Source organism: Dendropsophus ebraccatus, chromosome 2, assembly GCF_027789765.1.
Source record: "Dendropsophus ebraccatus isolate aDenEbr1 chromosome 2, aDenEbr1.pat, whole genome shotgun sequence".
NCBI classification, from domain to species: Eukaryota; Metazoa; Chordata; class Amphibia; order Anura; family Hylidae; genus Dendropsophus; species Dendropsophus ebraccatus.
This window is the reverse complement of record NC_091455.1, coordinates 160,624,646-160,642,803: the sequence shown is the minus strand read 5'-3', so window position 1 is coordinate 160,642,803 and position 18,158 is coordinate 160,624,646. Positions and strand designations below refer to the sequence as shown.

Genomic DNA, 18,158 nt, shown 5'->3' with positions numbered 1-18,158 from the left:
CCGGCACTCTTTATCCCCTGTCACCATAAATGATTGGTGACAGGGGATAAAAAGTGATGTCCCCCCCCACCCCCCAAGTCGCCCCCCACCCGCCCTGTCACCCCCGTCCCCCAGTCACCCCCCCCTCCCCATATACTCACCGGATCCACGGAGCTCCTTCCTCCTCGACGTCCTGGCTGGTTATGAAGTGCGCATGCGCTTCACAACCAGCCAACTCTGAAAATTTAAAGTGACAGAGACCAATTTGGTCTCTGTCACTGAACTATGATTACTGAGATAGAAAATATCACAGTAATCATAGTAATACAGTGAAAATGAATATGTAAAGTACAAAAAGTGACAAACATACAAAAAAATAAAACACACACTTTTTATTATAGTAATAATTGCAGTTTACTCCCAAATTACCCCTAACCCCTCCCCAGATTACCCGTAACCACCGCACGTTGCCCGTAACCACCGCACGTTGCCCGTAACCACCGCACGTTGCCCGTAACCACCGTACGTTGCCCGTAACCACCGCACGTTGCCCGTAACCACCGCACGTTGCCCGTAACCACCGCACGTTGCCCGTAACCACCGCACGTTGCCCGTAACCACCGCACGTTGCCCGTAACCACCGCACGTTGCCAGTGACCCCCTCCAGATTGCCCGTAACCACCCCAAATTACATGTACCCACCCCAGATTACCTATAAGCACTTCAGTTTATCAGTAACAATCCCAGATTGTCTGTAACCCTTCCAGGTTGCACATAACCCCCCCAGGTTCCCCGTAATCATGCCAGATTACATGTAACCCCCCCAGATTGCACGTAACCACTGCGTGTTGCCTCTGACCACGCCACGATGCCTCTGACCACCGCACGTCGCCTCTGACCACCGCACGTCGCCTCTGACCACCGCACGTCGCCTCTGACCACCGCACGTCGCCTCTGACCACCGCACGTCGCCTCTGACCACCGCACGTCGCCTCTGACCACCGCACGTCGCCTCTGACCACCGCACGTCGCCTCTGACCACCGCAAATTGCCAATGACCCCCTCCAGATTGCGGTGCCCATGTCAGATTACAGGTACCCACCCCAGATTGCCTATAAGAACTTCAGATTGCCCGTAACCACCCCAGATTGTCAGTAAGCACTGCAGGTTGCGCGTAACCACCCCACGTTGCCCGTATCCACCTCAGATTGTCTGTAAGCACTGCAGGTTGCCCGTAACCAGCCCACGTTTCCCGTAACCATCCCAGATTGTCTGTAAGCACAGCAGGTTGCCCGTAACCAGCCCACGTTGCCCGTAACCACCCCGCGTTGCCCGTAACCACCCCGCGTTGCCCGTAACCACCCCGCGTTGCCCGTAACCACCCCACGTTGCCCGTAACCACAGCAGGTTGCCCGTGACCACCCCATGTTGTCCGTAACCACCCCAGATTATTGCCCGTAACCACAGCAGGTTGCCCGTGACCACCCCATGTTGTCCGTAACCACCCCAGATTACCTGTAACCACCTCAGGTTGCCCATAACCACCCCTGGTTGCCCGTAACCACCCCACATTACCTGTAATCTCATTTTTTTTATCTTATTTTAGTAACTGCGCTATTCTAATAACCATTACTAGCTGCGGTTTTGCTCCAGTAAATTGGCGCTCCTTTCCTTCTGAGCCCTGCTGTGTGCCCATACAGTGGTTTATGCCCACATATGGGGTACCGTTTTACTCAGGAGAACCTGCGTTACAGATTTTGGGGTATGTTTTCTCTCCTGTTCCTCGGCAAATTGAGAAATTTCAAACTAAACCAACATATTATTGGAAAAATTCGAGTTTTTCATTTTTACTGGCCAATTTTGAATACTTTCCTCTAATACCTGTGGGGTAAAAATGCTCACCACACCCCAAAATAAATTCTGAGGGGTGCACTTTCCAAAATGGAGTGACTTTTGGGGGGAATCTATTCTGCTGACACTACAGGGGCTCAGCAAACGCACCTGGCGCTCAGAAACTTCTTCAGAAAAATCTGCACTGAAAATGCTAATTGGCGCTCCTTCCCTTCTGAGCCCGGCTGTGTGCCCATGCAGTGGTTTATGCCCACATATGGGGTACCGTTCTACTCAGGAGAACCTGCTTTACATATATTGGGGTGACATTTCTCTCCTGTTCCTCGTGAAATTGAGAAATTTCAAACTAAAGGAACATATTATTGGAAAAATTCGAGTTTTTCATTTTTACTGTCTACTTTTGAATACTTTCCTCAAATACCTGTGGGGTCAAAATGCTCACCACACCCCAAAATAAATTCTGAGGGGTGCACTTTCCAAAATGGAGTGACTTATGGCGAGATTTTACTCCGCTAGCACTACAGGGGCGCTGCAAACGCACCTGGCGCTCAGAAACTTCTTCAGCAAAATCTGCATTGAAAAAGCTAATTGGCGCTCCTTCCCTTTTGAGCCCTCCTGTGTGCCCATGCAGTGGTTTACGCCCACATATGGGGTACCATTGTACTCAGGAGAACCTGCGTTACAAATTTTGTGGTACTTTTTTCCTCTTGTTCCTCGTGAAATTGAGAAATTTCAAACTAAAAGAACATAATATTGGAAAAATTTGAGTTTTTCATTTTTACTGTCTACTTTTGAATACTTTCCTCTAATACCTGTGGGGTCAAAATGGTCACCACACACCAAGATGAATACTTTCAGGGGTGCACTTTCCAAAATGGAGTGACTTTTGGGGGGGTTCTCTTCTACGGACACTACAGGGGCTCTGCAAACGCACCTGGCGCTCGGAAACTTCTGCAGCAAAATCTGCATTGAAAAAGCTAATTGGCGCTCCTTCCCTTCTGAGCCCTCCTGTGTGCCCATGCAGTGGTTTATGCCCACATATGGGGTACCATTGTACTCAGGAGAACCTGCGTTACAAATTTTGGGGTACTTTTTTCCTCTTGTTCCTCGTGAAATTGAGAAATTTCAAACTAAACGAACATATTATTGGAAGAATTCAAGTTTTTCATTTTTACTGTCTTCTTTTGAATACTTTCCTGTAATACCTGTGGGGTCAAAATGGTCACCACACACCAAGATGAATTCTTTGAGGGGTGTACTTTCCAAAATGGGGTGACTTATGGGGGTTTTTCTCTCTGCTGACACTACAGGGGCACTACAAACGCACCTGGCGCTCAGAAACTTCTTCAGCAAAATCTGCATTGGAAAAGCTAATTGGCGCTCCCTTCCTTCTGAGCCCTGCTGTGTGCCCATACAGTGGTTTACGCCCACATATGGGGTACCGTATTACTCAAGAGAACCTGCATTACAAATTTTGGGGTGCTTTTTGTCTCATATTCCTTTTGAAAATGAGAAACTTTAATCTAAACTTATATATTATTGGAAAATTAAAATTTTCAATTTTTTTACTGCCTAATTGTGAATACTTTTCTCCAGCCCCTGTAGGGTTAAAATGCTCATTATACCCCTAGATTAATTCTTTAAGGTGTGTAGTTTCCAAAATGGGGTCACTTATGGGGGTTTTCAGGATACCAGACTTCTAAATCCATTTAAAAAAAGAACTGGTCCCTAAAAAAATCAGTTTCACGAAAATGTGATAATTTGCTGATAAATTTCTAAGCCCCATAACACCCTAAAAAAGTAAAATATGTTTACCAAATTATGCCAGAATAAAGAAGACATATTGGTAATGTGATTTAGTAACTAATTTATGTGCTATGACTTCCTTTTTTTAGAAGCAGAGAATTTCAAAGTTCATAAAATGCAAATTTTTTCAATTTTTCATGATATTTTGATGTTTTTCACAAAAAACACACAAAATAGTGACCAAATTTTGCCACTAACATAAAGTGCCATATGTCACGAAAAAACAATCTCAGAATCGCTAGCATACGTTAAAGCATCACTGAGCTATAAGAGCATAAAGTGAGACAGGTCAGATTTTGAAAAATTAGCCTGGTCATTAAGGCCCAAACTAGCTGCAGCACGAAGGGGTTAAAATATAACATTATTGTTCCTGCACAGTGAACGGCGTAAACAAAAGAAAGAAAAAACACACACCAAAATTGCTGAATTATTATTTTTTTTTTATTATATATCAGAAAAAAATAATGAAACCAATATGATATTAATAAAAACTAGAGATCATGGCACAAAAAAATGACACCCCAACCAGCCCTGTAGGTGGAAAAATAAAAGCGCTATGGCTCTTAGAAGGCTGGGAGGAACATAGTATTAATTTGACCCGGACATTTGTGTATCAGTGTGTTTGGTCTTGAAAGGGTTAATAAGTTAATACTGTAAAATGAGAAAACTACTAGAAAAGTAGAGAGAATACTTGGATGACTTCATTAAATAGGCATCACACTTTCAACAATGTTTTGTTATCAGAGAAAAATGTCTCTCTGCAAAATGTCACTCTGCAAAAATCACTTAGACCTATTGGCTTGTTCAGGCTGGGTTCACACTATGTATATTTCAGTCAGTATTGTGGTCCTCATATTGCAACCAAAACCAGGAGTGGATTAAAAACACAGGCTCTGTTCACACAATGTTGAAATTGAGTGGATGGCCGCCATATAACAGTAAATAACTGCCATTATTTCAATATAACAGCCGTTGTTTTAAAATAACAGCAAATATTTGCCATTAAATGGCAGTCATCCACTCAATTTCAACATTGTGTGGACAGATCCTTTCTGTGTTTTTAATCCACTCCTGGTTTTGGTTGCAATATGAGGACCACAATACTGACTGAAATATACGTAGTGTGAACCCAGCCTTAAAGTGTACCTGTCGTTATAACTTTTAAAATCTAAATCAACAGTAGATGTGAAATAAAGCAAGTTTGCAATTTACATTCATTATTTATTTTTATTTTTTTATCATGCTGTAAAACAAAGCTGAACTTGCCAGAAATCCAGGTCCAGTCTCCTGAAGGCAGATTTTCTGACTTGTGCTGGTTGAAAAAAAAAAAAGACTAAACACAGGAATTCCGGCCAGTACAAAGAGTCACTTCCTGTTTTCTGGCTTTTTTTTTTTTTTTTTTTAAAAACGGGAAACTGTCAGAAAACAGGAAGTGCTGTGTTTTCCATGATAACTAAAAAAAAAATGTAGATTGCAAACTTGCTTTGTATCACATCTACTGTAGAACTTTTGAAAGTCAGAACGACAGTGACACTTTAAAGTATCAAGTTATAGCGGCGCAAACAAGTGTATAGAGAGAAGGGGAAGTCACTGTAAAGAGGTGAAAGCAGAAGACTATAGAATTTAACCCCTTCACGTCAGCAATCTGTATATATACGTTCCTATTGCACATGCCCCGTGCAGTAGGAATGTATATATACGTTCCTGCTTTGACGGGGGTTTATGATGAGAGCAGGATCGCTGCAGAGATAGCGATCCCGCTCTCATCTGAATACAGCACCGGAGATAATGAGAATCAGCTGCGATCCCGCAGCTGACCCCCATTAACCCCTTAGTGGCTGCCGAAACGGTGGTCACTAATGGGCCGGTGCCGCCGCTGTATTTCATCTCCCCCCACCGTGAATCCACAGTGGGGGGAGATGAAATAAGTAAAATCAGACCCCAGATCAGCCCCCCTAGTGCCCCGATCACTAACCACCCCCCCCTCCCCGCGGTGGCCATCAGAACCAAGATGGCTGCCGCCATCACTGTGAACAGACTAATGTCTGTTGACAGTGATCTAAAGTAAAAATGAATGAAAGCCCCATGCTCTCCGCCATCGGAGGTAGCGGACAGCATGGGGCAGTGATCGGTACAAGCGATCAGTGGTATATTCTATATACCGCTGATCGCTTGTACCATGTGCTCCAGGCACTTTTTATCCCCTGTCACCAAAAATGAATGATTTGGTGACGGGATAAAAAGTGATGTGCCCCTGTCCCCCAGTCACCCTCCCCTACCCCATATACTCACCTGATCCTGGAGCTCCTTCCTCCTTGACGTCCTGGCTGGTTATGAAGTGCGCATGCGCTCTACAACCAGCCAGCTCTGAAAATGTAGAAAATAGAAAATATTACAGTAATCATAGTAATATAGTGAAAATGAATGTATAAAGTACAAAAAGTGACAAACATACAAAAAAAATAAAACACACCTTTTTTATTATAGTAATAATTGCAGTTTACTCCCAAATTAACCCTAACCCCCACAGGTTGCCCGTAACCACCGCAGGTTGCCAGTAACCACCGCACGTTGCTCGTAACTACCCCAGGTTGTCCGTAATCACGTCAGATTGCCCGTAACCACCGCACGTTGCCCGTAACCACCGCACCTTGCCAGTGACCCCCTCAAGATTGTCCGTAATCACCCCAGATTGCCCGTAACCACCCCAAATTACATGTACCCACCCCAAGCACTTCAGTCTATCCGTAACCATTCTCGATTGTCTGTAACCCCTCCAAGTTGCCCGTAACCACCGCAGGTTGCGCATAACCACTCCAGGTTGCCCGTAATCATGCCAGATTACATGTAACCCCCCAGATTGCCTCTGACCACCGCAGGTCGCCTCTGACCACCCCAAATTGCCATTGACCCCCTCCAGATTACAGGTACCCACCTCAGATTATCCCGTAACCACAGCAGGTTGCCTGTAACCACCCTATGTTGACCGGAACCACCCCAGATTACCCGGAACCACCCCACTTTACCTGTAATCTAATTATTTTATTTTAGTAACTGCGCTATTCTAATAACTATTACTAGCTGCTCTTTTGCTCCAGCAAATTGGCGCTCCTTCCCTTCTCAGCCCCGCTGTGTGCCCATACAGTGGTTTATGCCCACATATGGGGTACCGTTGTACTCAGGAGAACCTGCGTTACAGATTTTGGGGTACATTTTTTCTCCTGTTCCTTGTGAAATTTATGGCGAGATTTTACTCTGCTGAAACAACAGGGGCTCTGCAAATGCACCTGGCGCTCAGAAACTTCTTCAGCAAAATCTGCATTGACAAAGCGAATTGGCGCTCCTATCTTTCTGAGCCCTGCTGTGTGCCCATGCAGTGGTTTATGCCCACATATGAGGTACCTCTTTACTCAGGAGAACCTGCGTTACAAATTTTGTTGTACTTTTTTTCTCTTGTTCCTCGTGAAATTGAGAAATTTCAAACTAAACGAACATATTATTGGAAAAATTGGAGTTTTTCATTTTTACTGTCTACTTTTGAATACTTTCCTCTAATACCTGTGGGGTGAAAATGCTCATCCTACCCCAAGATGAATTCTTTGAGGGGTGTACTTTCCAAAATGGGGTGACTTATGGGGTTTTTTCTCTCTGCTGACACTACAGGGGCACTGCAAATGCACCTGGCGCTCGGAAACTTCTTCAGTAAAATCTGCAATGGAAAAGCTAATTGGCGCTCCCTTCCTTCTGAGCCCTGCTGTGTGCACATACAGTGGTTTACGCCCACATATGGGGTACCGTATTACTCAAGAGAACCTGCATTAAAAATTTTGGGGTGCTTTTTCTCTCGTGTTCGTTTTGAAAATGAGAAACTTTAATCTAAACGTTTATATTATTGGAAAATTTTAATTTTTCATTTTTTTACGGCCTAATGGTGAATACTTTCCTCCAGCCCCTGTAGGGTTAAAATGCTCATTATACCCCTAGATTAAATCTTTAAGGTGTGTAGTTTCCTAAATCAACTTAAAAAAATGAACTGGTCCCTAAAAAAATCAGTTTTGGAAACTTTCACGAAAATGTGATAATTTGCTGATAAATTTCTAAGCCCCGTAACACCCTAAAAAAGTAAAATATGTTTATGAAATAAAGCCAGAATAAAGAGGACATATCGGTAATGTAACTAATTTATGTGATACGACTTTCTTTTTTTAGAAGCAGAGAATTTCAAAGTTTATAAAATGCTAATTTTTTTAAATTTTTCATGATATTTTGATGTTTTTCACAAAAAACACACAAAGTAGTGACCAAATTTTGCCGGTTATTTAAAGTGCCATATGTGACGAAAAAACAATCTCAGAATCGCTAGCATACATGGTCTTGAAGGGGTTAGTGGGGAAACTGCCTCTTTGTGGTACTCTGATTTATCTTAGGCTATTATTCGAATGTTTCTTTATAAAATCAAAATTTTTTAGGGCTTTAGCTTTTGCTGTTATAAATAGACATCTAAAAAATAGGTCCAAAAAGTGTCCAAAATATTTTTGTGCGTAAAATAGATAAAATAATTAGAAAATTGCCAGAAGACAAGAAAAAAAACAAATCTGAAAGTTTCAGATACTTGCCTTTAAAACAGCCTTCATGGAGGCTCAAGAAAAGTTTGAATATAGCCTCTTAACTGTTAAAATATGTAATTATCAGCCTCCTTCCTTTCCACGCTTTGGAGGATCGCAGTGGAAAAAAAAGATTGTTATATACTGTATAATACGAACTGGAGAGAATGGAACCGCTGCACATCCCATCTATGGCTGATACTAATGCCGCTAGGCCTATATTAAAAATCAACACCAGAGTGTCTGTATATGAATTGATCAAGCCATATTGCCATGTGTACCACCGCGCAGGTCCTCTGGTCCACACGGGTCCCTACGCTAACTCCACACCGTGTCGGTCAGCGACCGCCAACCCCGCAAAGCGTGCACGTACAGGGAAGGTAGGCCATGGAACGGCCCTGCAACCCCAATGTCACAGGACCAGACCCAAAAAGCCCCACCAAAACCCAGCCAGCACCACCGGCGGGGAAGGCTGCCCCCAAACGACACAAGTATGGATATGGTATTACACTTACCATTGCTGCTCTCACAGAATGGGGAAGACATAGGGTCCAGACATGTGAGCACAGGCATATCCTGCAAATTTTGGTCACGTGGGTCTTATAAAGGAGTGCTAGCTGTTCAGAGAGGGAGAACTGTAAAACACGAACTGGAGAGAATGGAACCGCTGCACATCCCATCTATGGCTGATACTAATGCCGCTAGGCCTATATTAAAAATCAACACCAGAGTGTCTGTATATGAATTGATCAAGCCATATTGCCCCGTGTACCACCGCGCAGGTCCTCTGGTCCACACGGGTCCCTACGCTAACTCCACACCGTGTCGGTCAGCGACCGCCAACCCCGCAAAGCGTGCACGTACAGGGAAGGTAGGCCATGGAACGGCCCTGCAACCCCAATGTCACAGGACCAGACCCAAAAAGCCCCACCAAAACCCAGCCAGCACCACCGGCGGGGAAGGCTGCCCCCAAACGACACAAGTATGGATATGGTATTACACTTACCATTGCTGCTCTCACAGAATGGGGAAGACATAGGGTCCAGACATGTGAGCACAGGCATATCCTGCAAATTTTGGTCACGTGGGTCTTATAAAGGAGTGCTAGCTGTGGGTCCCTTCCCTGACTGTGCACGCCTGCAGGGGTGGTGGTCGCTGACTGGCACTGTGTGGACTTAGTGTAGGGACCCATGTGTATCAGATACCTGCACGAGGTACATGGGGCAGTGTGGCTTGATCAATTCACATACAGAATTCTGATGTTTTTTATGCAGCCGAGAGGTACTAGTATCAGCCATAGGTGTGAGGTGCAGCACTCTTTTTCTTCCCTGAACCGTATTTTGTTTCTCTCTTTTCTCCGTGTTTTGCACTCCTCCTGGTGAGACCCACATGACCGCAATTAGCAGGAGACATCTGAGTGCTCATGGTTTTAATCCCTCCTGTCTGTCCCATACTATCTTTGATAGCTATGGTGAGTGCAATACCTTATCCAGACTTGTGCTGTTTGGGGGCAGCTTCCTCCGCCGGTGGTGCTGGCTGGGTTTTGGTGTGGCATTTTTGGGTCTGGTCCTGTGGCATGGGGGTTGCAGGGCCGTTCCATGGCCTCCCTTCCCTGACTGTGCACGCCTGCGGGGGTGGTGGTCGCTGACTGGCACTGTGTGGACTTAGTGTAGGGACCCATGTGTATCAGATACCTGCACGAGGTACATGGGGCAGTGTGGCTTGATCAATTCACATACAGAATTCTGATGTTTTTTATGCAGCCGAGAGGTACTAGTATTGCCATAGGTGTTAGGTGCAGCACTCTTTTTCTTCCCTGAACCGTATTTTGTTTCTCTCTTTTCTCCGTGTTTTGCACTACTCCTGGTGAGACCCACATGACCGCAATTAGCAGGAGACATCTGAGTGCTCATGGTTTTAATCCCTCCTGTCTGTCCCATTCTATCTTTGATAGCTATGGTGAGTGCAATACCTTATCCAGACTTGTGCTGTTTGGGGGCAGCTTCCTCCGCCAGTGGTGCTGGCTGGGTTTTGGTGTGGCATTTTTGGGTCTGGTCCTGTGGCATGGGGGTTGCAGGGCCGTTCCATGGCCTCCCTTCCCTGACTGTGCACGCCTGCGGGGGTGGTGGTCGCTGACTGGCACTGTGTGGACTTAGTGTAGGGACCCATGTGTATCAGATACCTGCACGAGGTACATGGGGCAGTGTGGCTTGATCAATTCACATACAGAATTCTGATGTTTTTTATGCAGCCGAGAGGTACTAGTATCAGCCATAGGTGTGAGGTGCAGCACTCTTTTTCTTCCCTGAACCATATACTGTATAATGTTCAGCTATATGTACTGCAAAAATATGGTGTGCATTTTTTCATATGCTATGGGGCAGTCTGTTTTGTGTGTCATGGAATGTAAAGATGTGGAACTCGTACTGAGGATCCTTGTGCACCTTACAAACATTTGCTAATTGTTTGTCTTTCAGATGGTAAAGTCATCACTGTCAAACCCAGTCTTATTCTTTTTTTATTTATCATATTTTATTGATCTTGCTTCCCCTCATAGTCATCCCACTGCTTTGAAACGTAATCTACAAGTCTTTCGGAAATTTCACAATTTGCTTCCTTTTACAGGAAAGAAATTTTCAGGTAGACCGATGTGTACGCTGTTGACCAACAAACGTTATGAGCTGCTATATAACTGTGGTATTCAGCTTCTGCACATTGGGAGACCGCTGGCAGCCTTTGAATGCTTGATAGAAGCTGTTCAAGTGTACCACTCCAACCCGCGACTTTGGCTGAGGTTAGCAGAGTGCTGCATAGCTGCCAATAAAGGGGTAAGTAAGCAAGTTTGTTGTTTATTCTGAATACCTTTTGCTTCTGGATCCTGAAAGAAATGTAGAACACTGAGGTGAAGTAGTTTAGGATTTTTTCCCCTCTAGGTGCCTCAATTTCTATAAACCAATAGATGTAAGAGAATTTTTAATTTTTTTTTAAATTTTTTTTACCCTTCTTTGGTTTCTTTGGACCTCATAAATTGAGGCCACTTGAGTCTGTGCTATTCAAGAGTACTATCGCCTCCTTTCCTTAAATGAACTTTTCTTTCTATGAGGTCAAAAGGGCAGTCGTCTTTGTCTAAAATTCCTGAATCCTGTGGCTGTTCCATTGGTATTTCACAGTGAACTTGGTCTTCCAGGGAATATGAATGAATGAATATGAATGAATGAATATATATATATATATATATATATATATATATATATATATATATATATATATATATATATATTAGCAGCAGCAATGTATGTATGTTTGTCTCCACAAAACAGTTGTTTTAGTAAGCTGTCTTGCTGTATTCTTTCATTATTTTTTTTTCTTGTCTCATTTGAAAATAAATATATATTCTCTCATTTACTACCAGCAGGGGGAGCTCCTCTGGCAGTCTTAACACTAATAAATCTCAAGATTATTTTAAAAGTCCCAGAATACTTTTGGGAGAAAATTAAAATTGACTTTGGTTCTGATAAACAACTTTTTGATTGACTGGGGCCTGGGTGTACAAACCCCCACTAATCGTTAGAACAAGTGGGGAGAAGCACACAAACATTTTTCCCCACTGTGTCTGTAAAGTAGTGAACGGCCCATAAACTTTTTCTTTTGAAGTCTTTCTCATGTCATGTGGAAAGAGCGACAAATGTGCATAACACACATTTCTCCTGGCTGTATCTACCATTCAGTGGGGCTCTGGCCCTTGGACATATCGTAAGTGCGTACACACTGCATAGAGTGAACCAAATCATGTTTTTCACCTATATTTGAGTACACCAGGAATGCTAAAACTTTGCTGTAGTGTTTATTAACCCGACCTAGACCAGAAGAGTGCCGTATTGACCTCTATCAGTATAGTGCAAAAAAGATGAATGGGATATAGTAAATAACACCATTCCATATTAGGAATCCTATAAAAGAAAGCAGATGCCATAACAGTCTATAGGTGATGGATGGAACTGTATGGCATTCACTACAGACCCTGTTTAGCATATAGGATGAGAGCCAAAAAAATAAATAAAAAAGTTAATAGGACTTAAAAGTGAAATTCAAAACCATAGTGTGTTTATATTCTTATTTTTTTTTTCTGGTCAATAGAACCATTTATTTATACTGCACCATTGTTTATTTTCTATCAGACACCTGAACAGGAAACAAAAGGTCTTCCAAGCAAGAAGGGCATAGTACAATCTGTCGTAGGCCAGGGTTACCATCGGAAAATAGTCCTTGCTTCACAATCCGTTCAGAATCTCTTGTATAAGTAAGATAACTTTTGCTTTTAGTTTATAAGTTAAATATCTGAACCTTTTCTTTATAGAAATAAAACACGATCATTATACTGTAATGAATTTTGAATAGTTATACAATGCAAAATAGGGATGTATTTGTAATTTGTATTGCTTAGTTTTACATTCTTAATTCTCAAGAAATTGATTTGACTAGTGTTTTTCATTGTGGTCAGGACATATTATATTTATGTCAACATTGTGGGATGACATGGGCATGTTCTGACCACATCACAAATAGGTTGTCACTTATTTGAAGTTGGCTCTTGAGTTATTTTGTTGCTTGTTAAAGCAATGCAATAACAATAAATATCTTATAAAGTACATTTTTTTTCTTGTATGTTTACTAGTGAAACCCTTTTAAGAATATTCCAAAAGTTGGACTGAAAAATGTTCCTCTAGAGGGAAGCATCTTCCAGGGGTTCATTTTTGATTGTATTAAAAATATGTAATGAAAAAGTGCTACATCTTATTGAAAATTCATATTGAGTTAATTTACTTAAAGGGGTTGGCCACTTTATAGTAAAATTGCTCTGTGTACAGTATTAGTAAGGACACAGGGGACAGGGCATGGTCACATGCTCCTGCATGTCAGCCATTTTATGAACAGAAACAAAACAGAGCAGGGTAGCCCAGCCTGTTGAAGGGGGTCGGATTTTAGCTCTATGAGGTACACAGGGAGCTGCTGTCAGTATATACATTGAGCACACTTATTAATACTTAGTACTGACCTATTTTACTATAAAGTGGCCAACCCCTTTAAATATTTTTTTCTTCTATGTCAGTGATGGGGAATCTTCGGCCATTCCTGTAGCGAGTATGGAGTTTGCAGCCATTTGCTTAAGAAATGCTTTGCTTCTCTTGCCTGAGGACCAGCAGGATGGTAGTAAGGAAAATGGTGCAAAGAACAATAGCCAGATGGGCAGCACAGACTCTGGTGGGGAGAGCACTGAAGCATGCAGGTAAGTCCACTGAACATTTATGTTTATGCGAAGTCCAGATGTAGCTGATATTTCCACAGCGGATAGAATTAATTGCAGAATGTCAGCAGTCATACAGAGATTGAGGATTTGCTCTACATCTTATCTTAGCCTTAAAAAATTTTTTTACTTTTAAAGGTGGGTTTACATTTACCGGATTGCAGCGGATTATACTCTGCTCCCTGGTGTTCTGCTCAGCCAATTGGTGTGCTGTCCCCCCGCAGCCACTGATTGGCTGAGCAGGGTGCCAGGGAGCTGGGAGTCACAGAAGCAGGCTGGAGCATGGATGGGCAAAGAGGGATAGTGCTTTACATACTTGCTGCAAGTATGTAAACCTATTCAAAATGACAGCACCCGGAAATGCAGCAGATTTCGCAGTATTGTGAAATCTGCTTCAATCTGGTATGTCTGAACCCACCCTCTTTATAAAAATGTGTAGCCAAATTGCTTTAGGCCTACTATGGCCTGTTTTCAGGTGGCCGGGAAGTAGAAACAGGCCAAAGCAGGTTAGTTATGCAATTGTGCGTAACTTTAATGGGAGTTGTGCAGACTGCATAGCACCACAAGATGTGCTGTTAATATAACTTCTTGAGTAACATAATTTGTGCAACTCCCTTTAAAGTCAGTTGAAGTAATGCAAATTGCATAACTCTACTGCTTTAACTTGATATGGGATAAATAGCTGATTTTTTGGGGTCCTACAACTTGTGATCATTAAAAAAAAAATTCTGTTCCCTGAGTGAATGGATTGGCTCAGTTATGTTTGGAAGTCCCATAATTAAGCAGTTTTTAAAGGCATGTATTGCTGTAACATTCAGTAGTATCGGTAGTCATGATAGTTGGTACACTAGGTACATCACTTTGGGTTTTTTACATGCACAGACCAGCGCAGGAAAGCCTTTTTTTTTTTTTTTTGAACGGCCACCCATTTCCCATTCTCCATTAGAATCAATGGAGCCGCCTCACAGAGGAGAGGGGAGATAGCTACACTGGAGGCGGGCAGACCTGCCCTCACTTCTCCGGTGCTCAGAAATAGACCAGAGCAGTTATCAGGCGGCGGTTCAAAAAGACTGTGCCACTGGCATGTTTAAAACCCAATGTGATGTATCTGGTGGTACATTCACTTTAAACAGCGAACTAAAGAAGTAAAGATAAACTCACTAAGTCCTAAATTTTATGTTTCAGCAGTAAAAACCATGATAGTGATAAATTCCTTCCAGCTCCACCTTCTTCACCACTGAAACGACAAGAACTTGAAAATCTAAGGTATTAACATGTGCAGTTTACTACTAATTTGTTCTCATGTACGGAAATTAACCTTAAGTCTGGGTTCACACGCTGTAAAAACAGCGGCCACTGTGTGATATGGCAGTGGAATGCTGGCACTTTTGGGTGTGCCCGCACTACAATTAACCATTGCACACAATATTAAGTACAGCTGGGGCCGTACTTTACATTGTGTGAATGGGCTATTTTGTGTGGCTATTTTTTGTGTTCACAGAATAGTGGCTGCAAACAATAGACATGTGAGTTTTCTGTGCAGCCGCTGTGTATACACTGCGGCCGTTGTTCCATAGAATATAATGTTTCACATTTTAATAAATAGCTGCCGGTGTTGCAATCAGTAACATTGGGGTATTGGCAGTAAATTCACATGTTGCAGAAATTTCTATAAGTGGAGCTATGGGTCTGTTGGTTTTTGGCTGGAGTCAGTAGAAATCTTTCAACTTAACCCCTTAAGGACAGAGCCTGAAATGGCCTTAATGACAGAGACAAATTTTATGAATATGACCAGTGTCACTTTATTCATTAATAACTTTGGGATGCTTTTACCTATCCGGCTGATTCTGAGATTGTTTTCTCGTGACATATTGTACTTTACATTTCTGGTAAATTGGAGTCGATACTCATAACGAATCTTTATGAAAAAAAACGTTGAAACTTTTTTTGCGTATACAGAAAGTGGTTATACCACATAAATTATATATTAAATAGCATTAGCAACATGTCTACTTTATGTTGGTGGCATTTATTAAACGACCTTTCATTTTTTTTTAGACAATAGGAAGCTTAAAACATTAGCAGCAAATTTCCAAATTTTCTGTAAAATTTCAAAATCAGATATTTTTAGGGACCTGTACAGGTTTAAAGTGTATTTGAGGGGCCTGTATGTTAGAAAGCCCCACAAAGCACCCCATTTCAGAAACTGCACCCCCCACACTCTGCAAAAGCACATCCAGAAAGTGTTTTAACCCTTTAGGGGAGTCACAGAAATAAAAGCTAAGTGTGTAAGAAATTTGAAAATTTTAATTTTCTGTGCAGAGATTTTATTGTAATCCAATATTTTTCATAATTATAAACCTATTACCAGAGAAATGCACCCCAATAATTATTGCCCTGTTTCTGCAGTGTATAGAAATACCCCATATGTGGCCCTATTGCGCTATTTGACGCAACCACAAGCCTCAGATACAAAGGAGCGCCTAGTGAATTTCAACGCCTCCGTTATATTTGGTCATTTCTGACTGTACCACTTCAGGTTGGCAGAGGCTCTGGGGTGCCAAAACCTAAAAAACACCCCTAAAGGGACACCATTTAGAAAACTACACCCCTCAAGGAATGTAACAAGGGGTGCGGTGAGCATTTGGACCCCACAGGTGCTTCACAGATTTTCCGAACAATATGGCGTGAAAAAAGAAAAATGTATTTTTTACGCTAAAACGTTGTTCTAGCCTTCAATTTTTCATTTTCTTAAAGGGATAAGAGGAAAAAAAAGACACAATGTGTAGCGCAGTTTCTCCCGAGTACGGAAATACCCCACATGTGGCGATAAAGTGCCAAGGGGGCGCAGGACGAGCCTCCAAAGGGAAAGAGCGCCAATTGGCTTTTGGAAGCTGAATTTCACTGGAAAGGATTTCAAGGGCCATGTCGCATTTACAGAGCCCTCGTGCTGCCAAGACACTGGAAACCCCCCACAAGTGACCCCATTCTGGAAACTACACCCCTCAAGGAATCTAATAAGGGGGCATAAGTGAGCATATGGACCCCACTGGTGACGGGCACAAATGTGGAACAATGTGACGTAAAAGTAAAAAATTTCATTTTTTCACTTTCATGGCACAAATGTGCCCGTCATCAAGGGGTCCATATCCTCACTGCACCCCTTGTTAGATTCCTTGAGGGGTGCAGTTTCCAGAATGGGGTCACTTGTGGGGGGTTTCCAGTGTTTTGGCAGCACGAGGGCTCTGTAAATGCGACATGGCGTTCATCATCCATTCTAGCCAAATCCAACCTCCAAAATCCAAATGGCGCTCCTTCCCTTTGGAGGCTTGCCCTGCGCCCACATGGCGCTTTATGTCCACATGTGGGGTATTTACGGACTCGGGGGAAATTGCTCTACACATATTGTGTGTTTTTTTTTCTCTTTTAACCCCTTGTGAAAATGATAAATTCAAGGCTAAACCAACATTATAGTGTAAAAAATGTAATATTTCATTTTCACGCCACATTGTTCCACATTTGTGCCCGTCACCAGTGGGGTCCATATGCTCACTACACCCCTTGTTACATTCCTTGAGGGGTGTAGTTTCCATAATGGGGTCACTTGTGGGGGGTTTCAACTGTCTTGGCAACACAGGGGTCTTTTGAATGCAACATGGCTCCTCGAAATCCATTCCATCCAAATCCAGCCTTCAAAAACGAAATGGCGCTCCTTCCCTTCGGAGGCTTACCCTGCACCCACATGGCGCTTTATGTCCACATGTGGGGTATTTCCGTACTCAGGGGAAATTGCTCTACACATTTGTTTTTTTTTATCTTTTAGCCCCTTGTGAAAATGAAAAAATCATGACAAGATTAATGATTTAGAGTAAAAATTTTACAAAAATTACACTAAATGTTGGTCTAGCCTTGATTTTTTCCATTTCCACAAGGGGTTAAAAAAGAAAATGAACACAAAACGTGTAGGGTAGTTTCCCCTGAGTACGAAAATACCCCATATGTGGGCATAATGTGCCATATGGGCACAGGGCAAGCCACCAAAGGGACAGAGCGCCATTTAGAGGCTGGAATGGAGGATGGAGGCCATGTCGCAATTACAAAGCTCCTGTGCTGCCAGGTCAGTAGAAACCCCCGACAAGTGACCCCATTCTGGAAACTACACCCCATAAGGAATCTAACAAGGGGTGCAGTGAGGATATGGACCCCACTGGTGACAGTCACTTACGTAGAACATGTGCCGAGAAAATAAAAAATACAATTTTTTTCATTTTCACGTCCCAAATGTGGCCGTCACCAGGGGGCCATATCCCCGCTGCCCCCCTTGTTAGATTCCTTATGGGGTGTAGTTTCCAGAATGGGGTCACTTGTGGGGGGTTTCTACTGTCCTGGCCGCACAGAGGCTTTGTAATTGCATCATGGCATCCTCTAATGGGAATGGCGGCCATACCTACTTAGCTGGGGAAAAGGGACAATTCTAATTTATTTGGGGGTATTAGGCCAATTATTAGTTTATAAGGTTGGAAATGACAGGTGTCCATCAAACTCAACCTGTGTTGATCCAGAGGAAGGCAAAAAACCCTCGTAAGGCAAACAACAGTAGCCTCATCACAGGG

The 18,158-nt window shown here is 42.8% G+C and overlaps 1 protein-coding gene across 4 annotated transcripts in view; it reads left to right on the top strand.

Moving 5' to 3' along the window:
- The window catches only part of CNOT10 (CCR4-NOT transcription complex subunit 10), a 118,532-nt gene that overhangs the window by 41,985 nt on the left and 58,389 nt on the right, over positions 1-18,158 (top strand). For 3 of the 4 annotated variants that reach the window (XM_069958623.1, XM_069958621.1, XM_069958622.1), the window contains exons 11-14: positions 10,866-11,068; positions 12,419-12,540; positions 13,351-13,527; positions 14,731-14,811. In XM_069958623.1, the coding sequence (XP_069814724.1) occupies positions 10,866-11,068; positions 12,419-12,540; positions 13,351-13,527; positions 14,731-14,811 (583 nt within the window). The remainder of the gene's footprint in view (positions 1-10,865; positions 11,069-12,418; positions 12,541-13,350; positions 13,528-14,730; positions 14,812-18,158) is intronic. The other variant, XM_069958624.1, reaches the window with a different exon arrangement.